Raw genomic sequence first — 19,019 nt, 5'->3', positions numbered from 1 at the left:
ATCAAGATTTGGCACATTTCGAGGATGAAAGTTTCATGGATATGGAAGAGTGTGATGTGAACGCCCCTCCCTTTGATCACTTTATACCTCCAATTAGGAGGTATTTTTCCCCTTAGGGTTAGGTCTCTAAGTTAGAGGTGTAAAACCTTATTTTGGAGTTGTACTTTGTACCTTTTGACATTTCGTAATGGCACTTCATCTTTCTTATGCTCTCCACCACTGCCTTGTTCTACGCCACTCTCTGTGTTCCTCTACTACCTCAAAATCTTAAAGATTGGTATCAAAGCCTTGCTCCTCTATGAGCTCAAGTTAGTCCTGCATCAAAAGATCTCCAACAAAATAACTTCCTTTCAAAAAAAAAGCTTGTGGGTAAAGATGGCAACCTATGCACAATCGAGTAAGGGTGGACCGTGGGAATGGCTTCTAGTTGTAGATGCAACCATTTGTCCAAGGTTTGGACGGAACACATAGCTAGAGCCGCTCGTGACACCACATTGTCATGTGCCGGGCCATAAGAGGAAGACTGCCCGCATTACTAGAAGCTTCACGCAAAAGAAGCCTCGTCAAGTGGTTCAACGACAGCTTCAACTCCTACAGGCTGTATAGTTTAAGGTTCATGATTTAGTGTTTAGAATCTAATGTCTAGGGTTTAGGGTTTAGGATTCAAGATCTAGGGTTTAGGGTTTAGGATTCAAGATCTAAGATTTAGGGTTAAGGATTCAAGATCTAGGGTTTAGGGTTAAGGATTCAAGATCCAAGGTTTAGGGTTTACGGTTTAGGATCTAGGATTTAGAAAAACACATCTTATGTGCATCTAGAAGGTTTCTAAAGATAAGGCTCTAGAATTTTATTTTTTTTTTTGTCCATAATATTAAGTAGCTAAAAGGTAAGAGCATTCATTTATGCCTAAGAATAATAGAAAGATTTACACAATAGGTTTTCTTAAGTGTAGGGCAAAGAGCGTGCAAGGTGAGCATAACAACAAAAAACTTTGTGCAACATATAATTATTATATTTTGCTCAATAGAATTTGACATAACCTCAACGGTCATTGAGGAGCTTGAAGATCAGCAGAAGGGGGAGCCTCATCAGTTTCCCAATATGTTTCAGCTCTTTTTGGGAAAAAGGTCCTTATCCTAGCAGATTCAAGCAGTTCAAAGGACATCATTTCCACCAAAACAGCTAAGCAGGCTCAGTTGACTCTTAGGCCAATGGAGCCTATTACCTTGAATGGTGCATTCCAGGGCAGCAGATAGAGAGCAACATGTAGGTAGCTTCAGCCACTCTCAAAATAGGACGGTGGGTAGACTGTCTGTTAGATACTACCTCTAATTCCTACTGCAAATCACGGGAGCAGCACCTATTCTTTCCTCCCAGCCAACCTTGCTAAAGCACACGAGCTGACAGAGAAATCCAATCAGAAAACATACGTGAATCACACATTCTCTTCTCTCTCTAGCTTCAACAAGCCCCATCTCCCTAGATGGATCTAGATGCCACATGTCATCATCACAGGGCCTTCCTAATGCAACGTTTCACCCCTCTCTTGGGATGCATTAATATCCTTTGCCCCTAGGCACATTCCTTGCATTAGGCCCTTAGCCTTAGATCCACCTAGTCTGGTGCTATCAACCCTCACCGAGGACCTTGACATTAATTCCCTCCCGATCATTTACATGAAGCGCAAACAAATATATATTACAAATATAGATCCTTTAAGGGAAATGTCCACTGATTCTTCCGAGGTCATGCTACCTCGGCTGGAGCATAACATTCCTTCCCTCTTCAAACATCAGCATCCTCGATGATAAAGTCTGGGAACACTCTCCGCAACTGGTATACGGATTCCCAGGTAGCTTCTGACCATGCCATGCAACCAACACCGTGGGTATCTTCCAATTTCGTATTTGCATTGTTCCTCGGTCCAGGATTCTTGTTGGTTTGCACCTCGCATTATCCTCTATCTCCTGAAACAAAACCACACCTTCGATTAGTGAGTCACCTGTATGTAAAAATTTCTTTAAGCGCGAAACATGAAAAACCGGGTGCACCTTACACCCCTGTGGCAATTCTAATTTATAGGCTACCTTGCCTATTCTCTTTAGAATTAACCACGGCCCACAGTATCGAGGTGATAACTTAGCACACTCTCCTGAAGTCAACGACTTCGAGTGCGAAGGAACTCTGAGAAAAACTTTTTCTCCTTTCTTAAATACTCTTATAGATCGGTTTTCATCCGCATACACCTTGGCTCTATCCATAGCCTGGCGGATATTAGCTCTTGCAAGTGCTAGCATCTCCCGCATCTGAACCACAAAGTTCGCGGCACTAGGCACTTTCTGAGGCACTCCAACTATAGTTGGATTGGCTGGTCTATAACCATAGTTCAGCTCAAACGGACAAAACCCTGTAGAGGAATGATTTCTATCATTGTAGGCAAACTCCAACAATGGCAACCACTTGTCCCATGTATGTTGCCTCAATGACACATATGCCCTCAGCATATCCTCTAAAGTCTGGTTGACTCTCTCCGTCTGACCATCCGTCTCAGGATGATCTCCACTACTCATTCCCAATTCAGTCCTTAGTGTCTCAAATACCGCGGTCCAAAAATGACCGATAAATCTGACAACTCTGTCTGACACTATGGATCTAGGCAATCCATGCAGACGAAATATATGTCTAATAAACAAATCCGCCACTTGCGGAATATCCTTTGATATGCCTTCTATAAAATTGGACAAATCCCAAGAATGATCGCAAACGCGGTCAGACTCTGAGAGATTGGCCAAGTTAGTATCGCAGCCACTTTCTTCGGATCCATTTCTACCCCCTGTGGAGTAATTATGAATCCTAAATATTCAAGCCTAACCATCCACAGTATAGTTTTCTTTTTATTTACATACAGACTGGCTTTCCTCAAAGTACTGAACACTATTCTTAAGTGTTCACGATGCTCAGTAATACTTTTACTGAACACTAGAATATAGTCAATAAAATATACTACAAACTTTCCGATATACGAACGTAGTAAATAGTTCATAAGCATGACGAATGTAGCCGGAGCATTGGTAAGTCCGAAGGGCATTACCAAAAACTCATAATGACCAAACATGCTTCTGAAAGCGGTTTTATGCACATCCTTGGCTCTAATCCGGATCTGATGGTAGCCACACTTAGATCTATCTTGCTGAAAATCACGGCTCCATGTAATGCATCTAGCAAATCATCAATCCGAGCCATCGGATACCTGTGCTTAATAGTGATATTATTCAATGCTCTGTAATCTATACAGAGGCGAAACGTATCATCCTTTTTCTTCTTTAATATCACTGGCGAAGCAAAAGGTGAGAAACTTGGTTGAATCTGCCCCAACTTGAGGTATTCTTCCAGTTGTCTACGCACCTCCGCCACTTCAGTAAAACTCATTCTATAGGGAGGTCTATTTACAGGTTCTGCCCTCGGAATCAGTTCAATCTTATGCTGAACATTCCGCACTGGAGGTAACCCATAAGGTAGTTCATCCCTAAAACATTCAGAGAACTCCTCTGTTATAAGATTAGCCATCTTGGCCATCTCACCACTTTGCGTAACATCAGTGCTAGCCGAAGAATCATCAATCGGCTCTACCGATGCTGTGCAAAGGAATAAAAACTCTTCTTGAGCTTTTCGGATTTCCATCACGGAAACCAACGGTCCCTGAGGTATATCTTTCTCACCTCGCAAGACTTTGGTTGTAGAATAGTTTATGGCCAATGGGCTAGCTATTGAGGCATCCGTGGATGCGCCCCAGGCAGTCCAACTGCCACCTCACCTTCTGCAACCTCACCACCCTTGAGCTCCTCCTCTTCTGCATCATTCATCTTGAATTGATATACGTGCTTTTTCCAATCAATGGCTGGATTCTTCCTAAAATGCCACACCATTCCCAGGGCTATATCTGCATGAGCAAGCTTGGTCATTTCAAAATCAAGCTTCTCAGCATAGTCCTGAATACGAAGCTCTAACTAGGTAACCCTTTGGTCCCATACTTCAGTTGAACTTCCATCTGCCATCCTGACTGTATACGCATAGTCAGATGGACTTGTCTTTAATTTCAGCCTCTTCATGAGCTTGGAGTTAATCACATTGTGAGTTGACGCTGAGTCAAACAACACAATGACATCATGATTGGCCACTTGCCCTTTCATTTTAATTAACTCCGTATCATTAAAGGCTGTATACCCTGTTGCTGCGGGCTTAGATAGGATGTTATCAGGTGCACTCGTTACTAGCTTAGCAACAGACACACATAACAAACAAGGTACTAACCTCTGAGAAGATCCCGCTAGCTGAATCTGCATCTCTTCCGCTCTGGGACTTCTCTCCATCTCCACGTCGCATTCTGAGACCACCATCTCAGCTATCCGACGATCTTTGTTACGTGGACAATCCTTCCACTGATGAGGCTGAAGGCAACCAAAACATAAGCCTTCTCTCCTCGCTTTTTCCCTTTGTTCTGGGTTTAAGGGAGACTTAGACCAAGCCCGGGCTGCCATTGGGGTTACTTTCCTCTTCATTCCAACGGTGGTACTTGGTTTAGGAGTTTCAGCCGGTTTCGCATGCTTAGCTTGACCACTCGGCTGAGAACCACTCCCTCTACTAATCCATTTCTTCTTAAACCCAGATTTCTTCGGATACCCATACTGGGTTCCGACCTGTGCAAACCCACTTGCCTTGGCATCTTCATAGTTCAGGGCTATGGCTATTGCATCATCTAACGTGTTCGCGTACTTAGCCCGAACCTCCATTTTTATTCGATCATTCAATCCAAATATGAAATCTTTCACTTGGATTGATTGAGGCAGAGGTTCGTCAACCTTCATTACACTCTCTCGAAACTTATCAGTGTATTCTATCACCGATAAATTTCTCTGACGAAGGTTTCTATATTGATCCCAAGCTCGGGATGCTTCGTCAGGAGGTAAGAAGTGTTTCCTGAATTCTCTTTTAAACCCCTCCCAGGTAGTGGATGCTATACCATCTTTTTGTTGCTATCCGCTGCCTCACTAAACATGTGGGTGGCTCTCTCTCTCTCATTTGAACATAAAAAGCTAAAAGGACTCTTTACACTTCTGTATCACTTCCTACAAAGAGGCAAAATTACAATCCTAACCTAAAAAGCACAAGCAAACTCAATCAAACTCTCTTTTGAAACTAAAAGAAAAACGGGCTATTGAGCTCCCCGCTTTTTGTTTTCAGTTTATGTTCAATCATTCTAACATACCTAAGGCCAATACACCAGAGATAAAAGACGTCATATTTAAGATCGTGCGTACTTTTTTCATTATTTTCCTTGGATTATACCTTTTGTGTAATACTAAAGTGATCAAATTACTACATTGAGTGATAAAAGACTCCTTAGTTATACAAAGGCGGGAAAATATATGGAATTGGAAAGAAATGACAAAAATCTTTAAAACTCATCAGGCATGGTATGACAAGAAAAACAAAGTGGACCACTTTAGAGGTGTTCGGATGCTTAGCCTATGCACGTGTGCCTCAACAGATGAGAGGCAAATTGGATGATAAACCTGTCAACAAAGGATTTTTGTCAGTTTAGGTATGGTGTATTCTGGAAACTCAGATCAGTCCATGACTGAGTTTGAAAAACAGCTACAGAAAGGCTCATATGATGTGTTTAGTGAATCGCTCCACTAATAGTGGACTGCAATTCAGAACAGCCAGTGGAAATTCAGTAAATGCAGCATGAACAGCAGCACATGGATGCACCAGATCAGGACCATGATAAGCCCAATATACAGGATGATGTGGAACAAATTATCGAGGAAGAGAGAACAGCAACTCGGGAAGCTAGATCAGTCTGAGAGTAAGCTTAAAACTCCTCTCACTAGCAGGACAAGGATTAGTTCTAAAAGTTCTGGTGATGCACATCTTGTGGATGCTGCTTGAATGAGCAACGTATGTGATGAGGATGAACTCCACATCTTTGAGGATGCTCAAGAGAGTGAGCATTGAATGAGAGCCATGCAGAATGATGTGGCCTCATTCATTCGGAATGATAAGGATTCAATCCATTAAAACAACAAATTGGATTTGGTGGAGTTGGCCATGGGCAAAAAGGCCATTGGGAGAAAGGGGTTTACAAAGTACAAATCTGATGGTACCATTGACAAGGCAAGGCTATTCCCAGCATAAGGGAATAGATTATGATGAGAAGTTTGCCCCCACTTCCAAGATGACAACCAACAGGTGGGTTATAGCACGGACTGCTCGTTTCAGTTCGGATGTGCATCAGTTGGACATTTAAGACTGCTTTCCTTAATGGGGACTTGTATAAAGAAGGACCCTTGGATTTGTGATGCCTAGCCAAGGTTTGAAGAACAGTCCAAATGAAAGCACCCTTTATGTCGAGAGACAAAGGGGATTTGATCATAATCATCCTTTCTGTGGATGATATGCTGCTCACAAGCAACAATTGACAGAATTTCAGAATTCAAGACTAATCTTAAAGCCTCATTTGAGATGTCAGATTTGGCATTGTTATTGAACAACCCAAGTATTACAAGGGCTGCTACACAGGCTTAGAATGCAGAATTCTGAGGCAATTTTAACTCCGAAGATTTTAACTCCGGTTGAACCTGGCCTTAAGCTCTCAATGTATGATGGCAGTAATCTTTTGATGCCACTCTATATAGCCAGGCTGTTGGCTGCCTCATTTACCTATGCAACACGTCTTGACACTAGAGAGAAGATGTAAGACCATGCACTAGTATGCAATTAAGTGCATTTCAAATACTTGCAGGGCACCCAACATCTTGGATTGTTCTATGCCAAAGGAGGTGACTTTCAGTTTCATTCATTCAATGATTCAAATTGGGCTGGTGACTGTGATGGTAGGCAGTCCAGAAGTGGAGACTTTCTTTCTTGGCAGCTCATGCATATCTTGGTTGAGCAAGAAGCAACCCCCTGTGGCCACCTCATTTGAGGCAGTGTACATGGCAGCTTCACAATGACAGTTGAGTGTATATGGCTTAAGAGATTGTTACAGGATCTTCGTGGAAGTTTGCAGTCACCCACTCCTACGCTCCCCGACAGTCAACAACGATATTGTAGTAGCAAGGAATCATGTGTTTCATGCTCGCACCAAACAAATTGAGATACACTATCACTATGTAAGAGAGAGATTACATGCAAGGGAGATCAGCCTGATCTATTGTCCACCACATGACAATATTGAAAGATCTTTTCACCAAGGCATCATCAAGAGATACATTTGAAGCTTTCCGAGAAGCTTTAGGCTTGAGGTGATTGATCCACTTTCCTGTACATGTTCACACTGCCTATACAGGGGGGTTTGTTGGATATTGAGTGGTTTTGTGAGCCCTTGGGGCGCTACCTAAAAATCTTAACATTTTCATAACAACCTTTTAAGTTAAAAATATACGCCAGCAAAGGTATTGTATTCACCCATCATACACCTAGATGAATCCAGGAACATTCCCAAACTCATCCTCTAAAAACACAACATAGTGCAGTTTCAATCTCATGATAGTCACTCACAAGGTTGAAAACCATAAACTCCATCATGCATAGCAGGGACTAGCTACTATGACATCCCCACTGACGTCATCAGCGCCCAACAGTGGGTGTAGACCATAGTATAAAATTATGCTCTCACACATACAAATCCACACACCCACACATATTTGAGCATCCATTTATACAAAGTCTTCGTACTGAGTTTCTGTCGGCACTCCGGAGGTGAAGGGCAGACTCAGCCATGATGAAGGCTAGCACTAAAGGAGAAGGCTAAACAAAAGGTATTGTATTCACCCATCATACACCATGCTTTTGGTGTTCCATGCGCTCTCACACTGAGCCATCCACAATTGGACAGCCTGGATAACTAGCCTAATAGATGGACAAAAACTTTGCTTAGACATGGAAAGAATGACGCCATGACTTATGGCCTAGCATTTCATGCAAAGAGACATGTATCAGAGTTACAGCCTAAAAGCAGCAGTTTGCAAACTTCAGTACCCCTTTCTAATCAGCATTCTTGAAAAGAGAGGCTTTTATTTTGAGTAAGACTCATTCCAACTCTGCCCTATAACATGTCAAGAGCAGGTATAACAAGGACACTATTGGAAAGTTGTACTCCAGTCAAAGAGGCATCCATAATTGGTTGTGACACATGAAAAACAAGGAATAACTATCTATGAGGAGGCAGGTTTACATGACAGGAGATTTTAAGAAACGATTCTTTGACGCTTCAATACTAAGTCTATTTGCAGTATGATTGGGTTGGTTTTCTCTTCACCACAAGTTCACAAGCCACAACTGATAATGCACACAATGTCGAAGCGCTAGTGACTTCTCATGTGTAACTCCCCAATGTATTAAAGGATGGCATAGGGATACAATGGAAAGTTATTTGACTTCATCATGTTATTTGCCTTGCTTTCTTGAAGATGACAGTGACAAATATTGCACCATCCCTGCCAAAGCAAATTTATGTACTATCTGCATCCTTTTGAAATTGACAGTTAATGTATGGCTGATTTCTAAAACAGTAAAGGAAAATTCCTTATAAACAATGAAATACCTGCATCCTTTATGGCATGTTGGCGGGCAATAGCTTGGGCATCTTTAGCACTTCCTAGTATTTCCAGATCAAATTTCTCTTCAAAAGCCTCTTTTTGAGCTAAAATCTGTGAATATAAAATGTAAAGAGGTGCTGGAAGCAGATCTGCCAACTGATTCTGTTTCATCCGTTTGGTATGTAAAATTCCCAACTGCTGCTGCACTGGCAAAGATGCTTTCTTGAGTGCTTTCAAATGAGAAGGGAGACTAGAGAGGAATTTTCTACGGTTTGCAATGCTTTCTTGTAGCATCTTTTTTCGAGCTTCCAATAATTCTCGCTGTTTGCAAAGCTCCTTCCTCTGCAAATGACTCAACAAACCAAGTTGCATGTGTGAAACAGTTTTTCAATGCCCAAAACCAAGAACAAAAAAAAGGGCAAAATTCCAGAGCCTGCACAAAACCTATGATCTGAGGTAGTGTACACCAAACACATGAAGGCAAGAGTGTCAAACCATGAAATTTTACACGTAATAGTTCATGAAAAATTTAAGAGCTGCAAATAAGACTTCATTTCAACAATAAACATTTTGCTAAAGTTGTTCATCTTGATTGTTTGCTGATGTAATTCATTCAAAAAAAATTATGCACCTCTGTCTTTGTACAAATACATTGATCCAAACTGGAAAATTTACGATAACAACATTGCACCTCACTCTTTTATCAAAGCATGGACTGATTCTCAAGCTTTTGTTTGGAATTTTGAAAAACTGTGGAAACAATTGAAATATTATACAAGATGAGCAGCACTCAGTGACCTCAAATCCAACTGTAGCCTTCCATACATGCATACAAAATTGCAGAAATAATTGAAATATTATACAAGATGAGCAGTACTTGATGAACTCAAAACTAATTGTAGCCTTCCATGCATGCACTCACTACAAATCTATAGTTCAGTAAGTGGGTTCATAAATATCACAGTTTGGTTGTGTCCCAGCACAGCACAGGCTGTGTTGGTTGGGGAAGTGAATCCAGTCACGGTTGAGAGACTTGATAAAGTGCATCATGCATTTGACTTGCTCATTGTATAGCAGGAGATTCTTGAAAAATCACTCCACTTAATAGGCCATTGGCCATGAGATATAACGCTTGTTTTTTAAATCATGTTGCCAAATCAGAAGCATAATGATATAAAATCTATCGATTTTTATTTTTATTTTAAACAAAGCCTCAGATCCTGCTACTTTAGAGATGCCACTGTAACACTTGAAGGTATTATTGGCTGAAACACTTGCAAAGCTTGGCTTTGGCATAAGAAAGGAGTTTCTAAAAGGATTTTACAATACACTTTGTGATTTGGGAGAACCAACTCTTCCCCCACCCTCACCCCTCTCTCTCTCTCTCTCTCAAACGTGCTTTGATTCTATCTCACAAGATATACCACCAAATGAGCTCAAATGTGGTAATTCATATCCTCATAACAAAGGGATAATTCACCTAAACTATCTCATCCAATCAACTATGAATCTCACAAAATCATTGCTTCATGTGAGCCCAAAGCATGCAATAGTAGAATTTGTGAGAGAACAAGAGAACAAGAGAGTAACCAAACGTCTGAATAGAAGAGATAAGAACAAAGTACAATATATACCTTTGTAAGACTAGAATAAGTCCAATCATACAAATTTAGATTTTTTTGTTGTTCTAAAGATCAAAAATCTACACAGAAAATAAAAGAAAAAATGAAAGAGAAGAAAAAAAAGAGGGAAACGAAAACTTTTATGAAAAGCAAAAGGAAGACATACTTAGCAAACAAAGTACAAGCCTAAGGTTTTGTCTTATTGGCAAAACCTTATCCTAACTACTAACTATAGTTAGGTGTCCTAACTGTGGTTAGGAAAAAAAAACCTCTAATGAACCCACTTATTGGTCATACATTGGTCACTGCCATGAATTATTGCAATAATTCCAACACCCCCTATAGTGCCAATGTGATGATGTACAAGGTAAGGACCAATACCACGAACGGAATAAAAAGAATCATTAGCACAAGACATCCTTTTTCCAGCGAGTGATGGATGCATAGAATCAAACAAACACTTCTTGGAAGTGATATGCTTGGTGGCACCACTATCGAAGTACCAATTATTCAACGTCTCATTAACATTGAAAGCACATGAATCCTTAGAAGGATCATAACTGCAAGTCAAAAAAGCATAAGAGTCATCCTCAGATGTGGCTGTAATATCTGGAGCAACCACCTGAAAATCAAGACTGCAAGTCAAAAAGGCATACTCTTCTTTCACTAAGTGTAGAGTGGGTTCCTCATAGAAAATCCCATCATAACTTCTATTTGATAGGGAAGTATACTTGAAGAAAACCTCTCATAACCCCTCTTCATAGGGAGTTCTCCAAAGAAACTCATTTGAAGGAAGCACTTTCATCGTGCAACTACCTTGGACTTTGAAGAAAAGCTCTCATCACCCCTCTTCATGGGGGGTTTATGGGGGGTTTCTCCAAAGAAAGCCATTGGTAGGAAGCCTTCCAAAGTAGTTTCGCAAGCAAAACTATCTTAGACAACAATTTTTCAAATGTTGATAACTTTCACATCCAATGTCCAAATATTGTCATTTAGCCACCACATCGAACAAACAAGGCCATTTGAGCACATTTACAAGGTTATAAGTTATAAATTATATAATTTAGAGTCTTAAATTTAATTTTTAAGAGTATATAAACAGGCATATTATGTATTTACTATTAGTAGATTTTTTACTTTTTGTAAAAAAATCATTAATTCTAATTGATGAAGCCTCTGATGAGGGCCACAAAAGTGATAAGAAAACTTTATGGAGAGGAGGTATAACAAGCTACGGTCTGATCAAAGCACAGTATTTAGTTATTGGTTCATTACCCTTGCTTGGGTGAATGGTTCATCTAGATTTGGCACATTATGTCTTGTACATTATTTATAGTTTAATGCAACACAATTTTGACTTTCGAACATTCTACCATGTTTCATGCCATGTGGATTATTCAATTCAGTACATCCTGTATGAAGCAAAATGTCAAATGCCAATAGATGAATAGAAATGAAATTCTTATCATTTGATTCACAGTGAAAATCCAAGATAATTTATAAACATTGATAAAAGCTTCATGCATCAGTCATGAGAGGAAGGAAGAAGAGTGGAGTGGAAGAGAGCAAGAGAGTGAGAGTGAGAGAGAGACACTCTAGTGCGGGTGTGAAGTCCAATGTGAGCCACACCACAAACTCACTTATGTTTTATTAGGATTAGGTTTGCCCTATGACTGTCTTAAGACAGTCATAGGTGTCCTATCTTTTAATGAAGGGTTGGCAATGTGCCTTTACCCCAACAACCTCCCACCTAAAGGCCAATGTGCCTAAAGGGGAGAAAAGAATAAAAAATTATAGCAATATACAGTTACTGTATACAAGACCATAAAGTAAGAATGGTCTCATCCTAATCCCATGATGTGGCGGCAATGTGCAAACCGCTCTGTAGGCAAGCTCTTAGTGAGCAAATCTGCAGGATTATCATCAGTATGCACTTTCACAAGCTCAAGTCGCTTGTCTTCCAGTACCTCCCTGATGAAATGATATTTCACCTCTATGTGCTTGGTCTTCTGATGAAAGACCGGATTCTTTGCCAACATGATAGCACTCTGACTATCACAATGCAAAACTGGCATATCTCCTGTAATGCCCAAATCTCCCACCAGCCGAGTAAGCCATATTGCTTCCTTGCAAGCCTCAGTGGCTGCAACATATTCAGCTTCTGTGGTTGACAGTGCAACGCATTTCTGCAACCGAGACACCCATGATATAGCACCTCCTGCAAATGTAAAAATATAACCGGTAGTAGACTTCCGGTTATCTGCATTCCCTGCATAGTCTGAATCTGTAAAACCATGCACCAATGCATCCTGCCTACCATAGCATATGCACAAGTCTTTGGTACCCTTGAGATACCTCAAGACACCTTTCACTGCTTCCCAGTGCCGCTTGCCTGGATTTGCCATATACCTGCTGATGACTCCCACCGCAAAAGCAATATCCGGACGAGTGGCAACCATGGCATACATCAAAGATCCAACTGCAGATGCATACGGAACCTTGGCCATTTCAGCCTTATCATCATCTGATCTGGGGCTGTCCTTACTGCTGAGTTTTAAATGTGGAGGCAACGGGGTACTAATGGACTTCCCCCCTTCCATTTTAAAGCGCTGCAGTACTTTGTCAATGTACTCTTTCTGTGACAGAAACAAAAGTCCCTTGGACCTGTCACGAGTAATACGCATGCCAAGAATATGATTTGCATCACCCAAGTATTTCATGTCAAAAGACTTATGCAGTTGTTTCTTCAAAGCATTAATCTCATGCTGAGATTTACTGGCAATAAGCATGTCATCCACATACAGAATGAGTAGCATCAAACTGCCATCCTTTGCCCGTTTGGTGTATAAGCAATGATCGGTCTCACACCGATGATACCCTTGGGACTGCATGAAGGCATCAAACTTCTTGTACCATTCTCTTGGTGCCTGCTTGAGTCCATACAAGCTCCTTTTGAGCTTACACACAAGCTGCTCTTTCCCTTTAACAGCATATCCCTCTGGCTGACTCATATAGATCTCATCATGGAGATCTCCGTGAAGAAAAGCTGTCTTCACATCCATCTGACATAAATCCATGTCATCATGAGCAACAAGAGCTAATACTGCTCTCAAAGTAGTCATCTTGACTACAGGGGAAAAGATCTCATCAAAGTCAATGCCCTTCTCCTGCTTGAATCCCTTGGCAACCAATCTGGCCTTATACCGAGGTAAAGCATTTGAATCCACTTTGACTTTGTAAACCCACTTGCATGGCAAAACCTTTCTGCCTGCAGGTAACTGCACCAAGTCCCATGTATCATTCTGAAGTAGGGAGTCCATTTCAGATTGCATGGCTTTCTCCCACTTCTTTTTCTCTGTTCTTCCCATAGCTTCCTTGAAGCAGGAAGGCTCACCACAATCAGTCAGCATGATAAAATCAGCCACATTATTGGCTCCTGGAACAAACCTGGCAGGAGGCCGTTGTGCACGGGAGCTCCTCCTAACAAAATGTTCCGCATTAGGCTGCTGTCCAGCCTGTTGTTCATGCATGACGGGTGGCTGTACCACCATATCTGGCTGTTCTACAGCCCCATCTGTTGGCACATCCAGTGGTGCATCATTGGCAAAATTATCTGGCTGATTTTCAGCCTGTATACCCTCTTGAACAGGGTGATCTGCAGCAGCCTGCTGCTGCATATAAATGGGCATTCTTTGCTGTCCAACATCATCATAAATAACCCTCCTGTATTCCACAGGTTGCACGGGTTCCTTGTGTACACTATCCTCTTTAAAGATGACATCATTGCTGCGTATAATCTTCCGTTTAACGAGATCCCATAACCTGTACCCCATTTCACCTTCGTCACCATAACCCATAAAGATGCATCTGATAGACTTTGGATCAAGTTTGGTGCGTAGTTCTTTGCGTACATGAGCAAAGCACTCGCAGCCAAATACACGTAAGTGCTTGTATGAGGGTGGCTTGCCAGACCACACCTCCTCTGGCACTTTCAACTCCAAAGCCTTGTTTGGCGACCTGTTAATAATGTGAACTGCTGTTTGCACGGCTTCTGCCCAAAAGCCATGGGGTAATGCAGCATAAGACAACATACATCGAACCTTTTCCTGAATAGTTCGATTCATCCGCTCACTTGCACCATTTTGAGATGCATTATGAGGGGCTGTGAGTTCCTGTTTGATGCCCTTAGCTTGGCAAAACTGCACAAAAGCATGTGACACATACTCACCCCCATTATCGGATCTGAGGCATTTCAGCCTACGACCTGTCCGATTCTCTACCTAAGCGACAAACTTCTTGAAAGCATCTAAGGCATCTCCCTTATGCTTCAAGAAATAGACCCACACCTTACGTGTGGCATCATCAATGAAAGTAATAAAATATTTTGCACCCCCTAGTGATAACTGTGGCATCTCACACAAATCAGTGTGCACTAGATCAAGTGGTGCTCTATTCTGGGGAGATCTCCTCTTATGAGGAGTCACAGAATGCTTGCCAAAAATACAATGATCACAAGTAGGCAAATCTGAAAAAAAGAGAGGCGGCAGATAACCCAAACGTGACAGTTCTTGCATTCCTTTAACAGACATGTGTCCCAACCGGCTATGCCACAATGAAACCTTTGGCAGCTCGGTTATGGCAACAACATGATTACCCACACTGGAAACATAAAGAGGGTACAAGGTATCACTCTTAAAACCCTCAGCCACTACAGTCTGGCCATCAGTAATCACCCATTTGGAATCCCCAAATGTGGTGTGGTAACCACTGTCATCCAATAAGCCAGTGCTAATCAGATTTTTCTTGATTTGCGGCACATGGCGGACACCATCAAGCATGAATGTGCGTCCATCAGGAAATACTATCTGTATACTGCCAATCCCTGCAATCTGACATGCATAGTTGTTCCCAAGATGAACAACTCCATGAGTACCTGTGTAGGAAGTAAACCACTCCCTATGAGGAGTAACATGAAAAGAGGCACCTGAATCCAAGAGCCAGGTGTGCATGTCATGGCCATCAATAACCAAAGCATGTGCTATTACAGCAGAAGAGCATAAAACATCATGTATGTCACTGTCACTGTCCTCTGCTGCAACATTCACTGCATCCAAGTCATCTGCCTTGGCCTTGCCTTTGCCTTTGCTTGCATTTCCTGCATCCTTTGTTTCAGCCTTCTTGGCTTTCTGATCCCGTATGAACTTGAAGCACTTCGACTTCACATGTCCCTTCTTGCCACAATAAAAGCATTCAATGTCCTTTTTGCCACGGGACTGACTGTGGGATTTGGACTTACTAGCAGATCTCCCCTTCTGTTGAGTCCTGCCTCTGTCCTGTACCTGCAAAGCATTTGAAGACTTGCTGCCCGCATTATTCTTCCTGCTCATCTCCTCCATAAGGAGAGAGCTCTCTACATCAGCATAAATAAGAGTGGCATTCGAGTTTGACAAGGTGGTCTTGAAAGTGTCCCAACTCTCGGGGAGGGTACACAGCAAGAAAGTAGCCTTGAACTCCTCATCAAGGTTCAACCCCTGTGCAATCAGCTGTGTAAAGATAGCATTGAACTCACTCAAGTGTGAGGTCATAGCTGTACCTTCCTTCATGCGAAGATCAACCAGCTTCTTCAGCCAATAAACCTTACTGGCTGAGCTCTTTTGGGCATATAATTCTTCTAGTCTTTGCCATAGACCATAAGAGGTCTTTTCAGCCTGTACATTGAACACAAGAGTGTCTGAAATAGTGAGCATGATAGCTGCCCTCGCGGACAAGTCAAGCTCTTCCCAGTCATCAGCTGACATATCAGATGGCTTGACACCCTTCACCCTTATGGGCTTAGCAATCTTCTTTAACAGAAGTACATTCAAGCATTGTTCTGCCCATAATGGATAGTTGTGTGCTCCTTCCAGTTTCTTTATGTTCAGAATAGAAGCATCACTTCCCCCTGATGCCATATCAGATGAGGAAAGTACCTGACACCCTGGAAGTAAAAAGACTGAATAAAAGTTCTGATTTCTCAGAAAAAAAAAAACTGCTCTATTCAAGAGCCAGAAGCACTCTCAATGGTGCTGTTTTGACTGTCAGTAAAATCTGCAGCAAAACAGTAAATGACCCTGCAAAAACTGTACCTTCTGACACACTGTTCTGAGCTCAAAGAGGCATAAAAGAACAGTAATTTCAGACTGCTGCTGCTCAACAAGTGCTTAACAGTGCATAATCATCTGACAAAATCACCAACACTGCTGTAAACACTGCTGTACTGACTGTACTGATCACTTCTCCCACCTCAGATGAGGTCTTGCACTGAGTTAAATTGCAGAAACCACTTGACTAACATCCAAAAAAAAAGTAAATGATCCTTCAGCCTGTTACAAAGCCTGCAACAGAAAATGGGATAAATCCCAAGTTATACCAAGGGGAGAAAATGCATCTGAAGATCTCTGTCAGTATCCCAAGTGCTGTCAAACAAAGTTTGGGCAAAAGCCCCTTGATCTGACAACTGAATCAAGTGGAGAACACCTCAACACTGAGGTAGCATGCAACATGAAAATCTCTCTGACAAAAATATCCACCAGTGTAATGCATATACTGCCCTGTGTAGAAATGACATACACAGATCCCAACGTACAAACACTCAATGAGGAACCTTTTGAGCACTGTCAACGATGGACAGTTAGGGACCGAGTAAACTCGATGCGCCCTGGCCAAGCGTGGCTCAACTGAAGTTCTATGAGTGTTGCACAAGAAATGTGACCTGCAAGTAAATGTCACCTCGACACTGCGGAAATCAAGACAAAAGTGTGCTCTTTGGCACCACACTGCCTCAAGGCATACAATGCATCACCTTCCGTGCAAAAGCCCTATGATCTGCTCACCTGTAAACTGAGATTCAACCCAGTAAAAGCATATGTCCTCTTGCAAAATCAAGGCATTACATTCCCAGAACAGAATAACTGTGCAATCAACCACGCACTGTGGTTCCTTCACCTCAAGCATGAGATGAATGAAAGTACTAGCTGTACTTTCAAGATAAGACAGTTTTTGTGAACTGAAAAAATGACCTTGAATCAAGAGAAATGAAGAGCAGAATGCTCTTTCTCCTCTCTTTCTTTCCCCAAAAAAAAGGCTGTACCTGCTGTACTTTAGTACCTGTGTACCTGTGCAGGGTACAGATGTACCTGCTGTACCTGTGCAGGGTACAAATCCAAGGAGAAATGTACTCCTCTGACGCAGATCCAGAAAAAAAAAAAAAACGATGTCTTCCTGCCGAAAGTCCCTGACACAGCTCCCGAAAAACCGAAAAATGTACCTCCTTGCTGCACAAAAAACGAAAAGACAGCTCCCTGTAGGTATGGCAGTACGGCAGTACGGACGTACGGCCACCGTACAACTGTACGGCCGTACAGATGTACGGCGCACGAAAGAGGCCTGCACCTGCACGATGCGCCGCCTTGCTGCCCGCAGATCTGCTGCTGCCCTGTGTACGAAGTGCGCCGCCCTGCGCGCGAAATGCACCTGCAGGCAGCTGTATAGCTGCTTGATGCAGCTCCGCCCTGCAGCTATGTAGCTGCTGTACAGCCCGCGATCTGCGACCACGCCCGCTACCACACTCTGCACTGCTGCGCCGCCTGCGCACTGTGCTGCTGCGCTGTCGCAGTCCGTCCGTACGACTGTACGGACGAAGTACGGTCGTACGGTACGGTCCGTACGTCCGTACGGAAAAGGTTAGGCTAGGGAGAGGAAGCTAGGGAGAGGAGGCAAGGGAAAAGGAGGCTCTGATACCAGTTGAGAGGAAGGAAGAAGAGTGGAGTGGAAGAGAGCAAGAGAGTGAGAGTGAGAGAGAGACACTCTAGTGCGGGTGTGAAGTCCAATGTGAGCCACACCACAAACTCACTTATGTTTTATTAGGATTAGGTTTGCCCTATGACTGTCTTAAGACAGTCATAGGTGTCCTATCTTTTAATGAAGGGTTGGCAATGTGCCTTTACCCCAACAAGTCAAAGGGCTACCAATTACTGTTAATCTCTTTGTTAACAATGCTCTTCCACTTAGACAAACCAAATATCAACCTCCATGAGATTCGATTTGTAGGCCATCTCATGGGCTATCCATAGATGCCATTTATACCTTGGTATGTGCCTTGTAGGCCTAGTTATAGTCAATTAGGACTATTGGTACAGTTAGTTTATGTACCATCTAGGTTAGTCAGGACACTTAGTCCAGTTAGGGCAATTAGCCCTAGGGTTTTGTTATGTTGGCTCTCCCTTGAGCCTCCACTCTCAGTTTTTGCAGCAATCTATTATAGCATCTCGTTTTTCTCCTTCTTGCTTCCATTTTTGAGCTTCCATTTCTTGTCATAGCCAACAGTGGTATCAGAGCAGGTCGGGAATCCATTCCCTCAACCATTGACAGCTTTCCCAAGCTGTTTGGCAGCCTCTGGAGCTCTCATTCTTGCTGGTCTTGCTGGTTTTCTCACTCCCACGAGTGTTTGAGGCCTCTCCAAGCTTTTCCATCGCAAGAACTTTGCTTTTGACACGAAGAGTTTGCATTCTAGAGCCCTTACTGTGAGAACTTTTCTGCAGCACCTCTACTTGTACGGATTCCGTACACTCTGTATGGAACTATACGGACACCGCAGGCTGCATTTATTGTAGGTAGTTTCACACGTGTGATCCGTACACCTTGTACGGACCTGCTGCGCCACTGTACGGACCTGCTGCATCGATTTCTGTGCCGGCTGATGACTGTGCAGACAATTTCTTCTGGATTTAATGCTGTACGGATTCCGTACATTGCA

General features: G+C 42.4%; 1 protein-coding gene across 3 annotated transcripts in view; it reads right to left on the bottom strand.

Annotated features, from left to right (window-relative positions):
- THO5 (THO complex, subunit 5) overlaps positions 1–19,019 on the bottom strand; it is a 149,145-nt gene that overhangs the window by 113,664 nt on the left and 16,462 nt on the right. For all 3 annotated transcript variants that reach the window (XM_087399312.1, XM_087399311.1, XM_087399313.1), the window contains exon 3: positions 8,609–8,945. In XM_087399312.1, coding sequence (XP_087255438.1) covers positions 8,609–8,945 — 337 coding nt within the window. The remainder of the gene's footprint in view (positions 1–8,608; positions 8,946–19,019) is intronic.

The sequence above is a fragment of the Dipteris shenzhenensis genome, chromosome 28, assembly GCF_047967505.1.
Source record: "Dipteris shenzhenensis isolate YYH24624 ecotype China chromosome 28, Dip_SZ_1.0, whole genome shotgun sequence".
In the NCBI taxonomy this organism is placed as follows: domain Eukaryota; kingdom Viridiplantae; phylum Streptophyta; class Polypodiopsida; order Gleicheniales; family Dipteridaceae; genus Dipteris; species Dipteris shenzhenensis.
The sequence above is the reverse complement of the archived record's forward strand: the minus strand, read 5'-3'. Positions and strand labels throughout refer to the sequence as shown.